This window comes from Stegastes partitus, unplaced genomic scaffold (genome assembly GCF_000690725.1).
Source record: "Stegastes partitus isolate 25-593 unplaced genomic scaffold, Stegastes_partitus-1.0.2 Scaffold54, whole genome shotgun sequence".
In the NCBI taxonomy this organism is placed as follows: domain Eukaryota; kingdom Metazoa; phylum Chordata; class Actinopteri; family Pomacentridae; genus Stegastes; species Stegastes partitus.
The window spans coordinates 751,179-757,178 of record NW_007577785.1 but is presented as its reverse complement, the minus strand read 5'-3'; the positions used below and the strand labels follow the sequence as shown (position 1 = coordinate 757,178).

At 37.4% G+C, this 6,000-nt stretch overlaps 1 protein-coding gene across 1 annotated transcript in view; it reads left to right on the top strand.

The window, feature by feature from the left end:
* The first annotated feature begins 2,147 nt into the window (after positions 1–2,147).
* The window catches only part of LOC103352841 (protein diaphanous homolog 3), a 162,140-nt gene continuing 158,287 nt past the window's right edge, over positions 2,148–6,000 (top strand). The window contains exon 1 of the mRNA XM_008275520.1: positions 2,148–2,703. Within this exon, the coding sequence (XP_008273742.1) occupies positions 2,581–2,703 (123 nt within the window). The 5' untranslated portion in view covers positions 2,148–2,580. The remainder of the gene's footprint in view (positions 2,704–6,000) is intronic.

Here is a 6,000-nt window from a genome sequence, read left to right as displayed (position 1 = left end):
GAAATTTTAAATGTGCATGGGAAATGTGTTTCCAGCAAATCACACAGAAGCTTGTGCAAATCTCCATCTGTTTGTCAGTTTACCTGTGAATGAGAATTTATCCCAGTACACCGTATTTTTGTAGACAGACAAAGTAATAATTGGAGCATAATTATACTCGATCACTGCTCCACTCGGCAAAGACTGATGCTGAAGCTATAACAGTGGAGCAAATTACATGAGCTAAGAGATTTCAGCTGAAATCTGCCTCTTGCCTCCTTGCCAAGTAAACCCTTTTTTTCTGGTGGTAAGGATATGTTCTTTCATAAAACTGTGAGTTAACGTTGCAGTAGGTTACATATGTCTAGTTGTCATATGACTCCACTGCTACAGTTTTATAAAAGATTAACATGGTCCCACCTGACTAGAGGCATAAAGGCAGTAGAAAGGTTAATACTTCTCTTGGCTTTTATCCTATTGCCCTCAAGAATACAGTTCCATGAGGTCAAACATTATTGCTGAATAACAATGTCAAGCATATAGAACTTTAAAAAAAAGCACTTACCAGAAACAACCACCTACATCATGGTTCATCCTCAATATCCCACACAATGAATACATTTCTGAGTGTCACTGACAGGTGCACAAATATTTCATAGGGGTTGGTTTTAGATTGAAGAACCTTCTCTGATACTGCATGTCTTCAGAGGGAAAAAGCATGTTTTGAGGAGAGCACATGAGAAGCGTCTGACACAGAAGTTTCTCATAGTTGCATCACATTACCTTGTTGCTGTTTGCATCAGATAAGGTGTTTGGGAATTTACTGTGGCCTCAGCTTACTTTTAAATTGGAAAACAAAGCTAAAAAATCAACACGGTAAAGCACTTTCAGTAAACCATAAACATCAATTTATGTATGGACTTAAATGTTTTGTTAGATCCTGGAAATGTTATAGTGTAAGACTACGTGGTAGCACAAATGTTTGTTGCAAATGTTTTCATCATCTATGATCTGTTGCTTTTCAAAAGACTTATCACCTGTGCACAGTCGTAAGGCTATTAGGACTCTTATTATATGACTGACTATATAAAACAATTAGAGTCAATTATTTTTATGATTCATCTGATTAAGCACGAAACAGTGGAGGAAGCTTTTTATGGCTGACCTTTTAGATTCTGCATATTCTACAGTCTTGTTTGATGCATTTGCAGTTCACTATGAACTATCTGCAGGAAACTCCTTAGTAACTCCCAGAGTCTTGCTTCATTTTTTGTTTGGTAACTATACATTCACTAAAATGTGACTCTTGTGTCAATCAAAGTCAAGCTGTAAAGTTATTAAATCTGTGTATATTTTCTTTGATTTCTTTGTAACATGACATGACTACAGATAATACATATATCTATATGTATTTAACTTATTAATTTAAATATTATGAGATAAGATAAGCCTTTTTTAACCCTGCAGTGGAGACATTTGCAGTGTTACAGCAGCACTGGGGTGCAAATGTGTTGGGAACATCAGTGGGGAAGAAAAGGAAAAAAAATAGATTAGTTTTGATTCTTCCATGTGTGGAATTTCAGTTACTGCACAGAAAAAACTCTCTGAATATGAAAAATAATAATATTGCACATATCAGTAGTGTTACATAGATTTTGCAAAAATTACACAATTGCACAAGTCTTCCATAAGTAGAAAAACACTGATATTGCAATCATATGATATTATTAAGATAATGTTTTGAATGATTGTATGCATTGTGTGCATTCTGCTCAATATTTCTGTAAAGCAAAATATTTTCCTTGCAAGTGGAAATGATAAAATCTTATCTTCATTGAATATCAAGCAATTTAAAGGTTTGGAAAAGAATAGCACTTTTGCAACCAAGGTTGACCCAGTCTACATCAACCATCGCATCGACGGGAGACAGAGGGTAAATAAAACGAACCACCCTAAAATGAAATAGTGCTGATTGACAGCTCACTCAGGCCAATCAAATGCCGTTTCAACTGTAAATAGCGAAGAGGTGTAGCCATATGGCTGAGAGCGGACCAATGATTAGTCCGTATTTCTGGCTCCCTGAACGCCATTGGTCTGATTAAACATGCGGCGCAGACGTCATCATTGCGCGGGTCTGTCAAAAATTTTCCACAATATTTTATCCAGCTAACGCTTCAACTGCAGCTTGTAGTGAGTGTATAGTTTTCAGTTACTGGGTATGGAAAAATTGTAAGTGACGACAACTGTATGTTTTGTGCCGCAATTGTTCCGTTCGTGGAAAATCGAGCGTGACGTGACAGTCCATAAATTGGATTAGCGTTAAGTAAAGCCACCAGTGAATGATAGTGTAGCAGACTGGCTAGCTAGCTGGCTAGCTAAACGGACTGCTGGGACTGACGGCTAGTACTGAAATTTGAGCTTCTCTGGTTTTGACAAACTTTATATCCACGCGTTAACCACGAGAAAGAAATAGTAATGCTCTACGACAGATAATTCTGCGAGTGTCGTCCTTCAGCGTTTAACGGTGTCCGTTAACGTCACATACATTGCAAGGTTTAGACTGAAATACCTGTCAGCTCGCGGAGAAGTCATTAGGTTAATATGGATAGTTACAGTCAGCGGTTTGACTCCACCGCAGGAAGAGACAGTAAATCTCAAAAGAAGAAGGGTTCCTCTAACCACAGCACCTCATGTTACGATGAAGGAGACCGCAAGCCGAAGTTTGTAAGTATGGCTGCCTAATAACAAAGTTGCATCCTACTTTTGTGGTTCACAAAGACGATTTTTCCACATGATATCATCTCAATCGCTGTCTCTGTTTAATATTCTCTCTATTACACACTGGGAGAGGGAACAACCTACAAAGGAAAAAGGGACCGCGACATTTGTTTTTCATATATTGTATGTCTTTGCATTTTTCACATGATAGTAAATGCATCACTTCACCTGGAAGACATATCAAAGTGACCTTGGTTTAATTATTTCTGTTTGAAACTGCTTTGAAACTGTTTCTGTGGTTGGATCACCCCGTTGGAAACAGTGACAAAGAAAGAAAAAAAAACAGGTGGAGTAGTAGACCAGTGCTGGAGATGTGCCATGTCTGAGTAATGGCTGAGTAATGCACAAAGTGGCTTGTCTACTGCTGAGAAAATACAGAGAGTCACAGAATATATCTTAAAGTGAAGAAATCATATTCAAAAAGCATTTTTGCATGTGATAAATGTATTTGAGACCAGTGACCTTGACTGATTATTGACTTTGCTTTGCATGTAGCAAATCAAAAGGTTAAAATTAGCGCAGGGTTTAGCCAACACTAATCCATGTGTTTCCTGCTACTACAATCCGACCAGTATTCTGTCTACCAGGTGTTTGTCTGCGCTATTCTTCAAGGAGATAGTGGAAGATGTTGCTACTTTGTATAAAACATTCTTCTTGTTATTGGGATCCTCAATCAGTGCTCTCAATTTTGAAACAGGCTTCTATTAACAACACACACATATCCCCTTTCAGACGGACGACTTGTGAATGACAGATCTACTTAATGCATGCTTAACCTGCGTTGACCCCGTTCTTAGGAGAGTGCTCCCACACGTTAATAACTTGTTGTCAGTGTTCAGAGATTTCTGTCGACAAGTAAAGGTCTGCAGGAATAGATTTTCATCCCAGACTGTTATTATCCACTTTCACTGATGAGCTGTTGCCTAAATGTCTAACATTTACTAGAAACACCTGTTCACCTGTTCCGATGATTGTTCAGAGCTGGATGAAAGTGGTCTTGCAAAATGGGGTTGGTAGATCTGTGTTAAAACAGTCCGTTTGATTGCTAGCATGTGTTTAATCACTGTGCTGTGTCTGTGTAAATGGAGGCAACATATACGTTTGTTCCCTCTGTTTGTACAGTTCATAAGAATTAAAAAAACACACACAAAAAACACTTTATTTATAAAAATGAATCAATGCAGTATTTTGTAATCAGTTTGTATTCTGTTGTAACTTGGTTATTTTCTCACAAATGCAGAGACTGTGCATTCCACAACTGATCAGAATGTGTTTCATTGACTGATTGGTATGCTGATTCTTGGCAACCTGCCACATAACTTGTGGAACTTCTGATTATTGAAAGTCTCTTGACAGATTCAGCATAAATGCACAAAACCGCGTTGTAAAAGTTTTAAAATAGTGTTTCAGTAATAAATCATTTATGAGTATGCACAGTGCTGATAAGTAACAATAAGTACGGTGTCAAAGAGGAAAAGAACAAATGGTAATATCTCACTGCACCAGTGGGATATTTGAAAAAAAACAAACAACAACCTACACTCAAAAGCTCTGCTATGTGTGGAAGCTGGTAACTATTCAGAAAGATAATAGGACCTACATCTGTTCAAGGATGGCCTTGGAGTGGATGGAGGTCATTCATATAGGTTTTTAAAGACCGTCCTCATCTATGTATAGCATCCTATATACACTTGTTCTCTCATAGGATGACAGTTATTGTTGGGTTCCGATTGCTGGTTCCTTTTTGGATCTGGCTCTAAAATACCAGGATTTGTTCAGTTCCAGTCTCTCTCATTATATATGGTAGGGGTGGGCGATATGGCAAAAATATCATATCACGATTTTTTAAATTCTAAAATCCCGATTTTGATTTTATCACGATCTTCCATGTATTTTTAAGACTAATTTGCAAGTTTCTGGTCAGTGCAACCAAACCATTTCTCTATGTAAAGTGATTAAACAAGTTCGTCGTGTTGCCATCCGACTTGCGAACTGTCTCTGTGCAAACTTTGCAAATTACCTTTGTTTGGGTTTTGTCTTTTCAAATCAAATCAAATCAAGTTTATTGTCATTTTGCTGTACATACACAATAGTACAGGCAAGACGAGAGAGCGTTAGGATCATTTAATTAGCAAGTTTTGTGGAATGAACGTCTGGGACAGGCAAGACACTAAACGTTCACTCTCGCTGCGTCCAGCTGTTTCTAGCAGTTACTAACCATTGCTTTTGCCTGTTAGAATTGTTCAGTTGTTGCCAGTCACCATTCTGTGAAATAGTTCAACAGAGTGGCTACTTTTCTGTAGGGAGTTAAAAGGCACTTTATGTGCAATGAAAGACGTGCAAATGCAATGCCTTGAAGTTCCTGTGAGATTCCATTTTACTCTGTTTTATTATAGGGTAACTAAAAATCACAATGGGGGGACTTGTGTTAATCAATCGTGATTTTTATTTAATCAGTAATTATTGTACTTGACAAGTTTTTATTCCATCAAGCATATTCCTTAATTTAATTTTTTAATTAGGGAAGTTACTTTGTTGAGTGGCTTTTCATCCAGTGACTGTGATACTGCCCATGAGGCAGTGCTGATATGATAAGGAGATTATTTAACCGGGCAGTTAAGAGACAATAAAAATTTGAAAGAAAGACTCCACACTAACTCTTGTATAGAAGAAAAGGCTTGTGGCACTGAGTTCTATAATAGAGTCAAGTTTGTTGAAACACTAATCATACATGTATGTTTCTGTTAGAATTGTGAACACACTCAAACATTAAAGAAAATTCTGCCTTTACTTTTTATCACCGTATTCCTGCAGGAAATTAACATTTTTTTGAAGCCCATAGTGTTATGTTTTTGAACTCTGGTTCTTAGTATGGTGCAGAACCATTGTTCCATTCAATGTGAGAATGATTTGCCTGTGATAAGTATTTGCAGCCCTTCACAGCATGTGCCTCAAAACTTCTAAAATAAAAAGCCCTTACTTGGCAGTATACTTAATGAGTAGTCCAAATATAGAGATCAAACTTTCAAAAACCTATGCCTCTGGAAGCTGTTTTTTTGTTGATATGTCTTTAAAGTTTAGCCGAAATTTGTGTTTTGTAAACCACCCTCATTTAAGGAGTTAGTGGTTGTGTGCAGCAGTTAGAGTAAATGCTTTACAAAAAAGATATATATCCTGTAGCAATCAATGCCTGACAAGCCCCAGTTTGGGCACCTGCTAATATGGAGGCCAAATATTGGAACA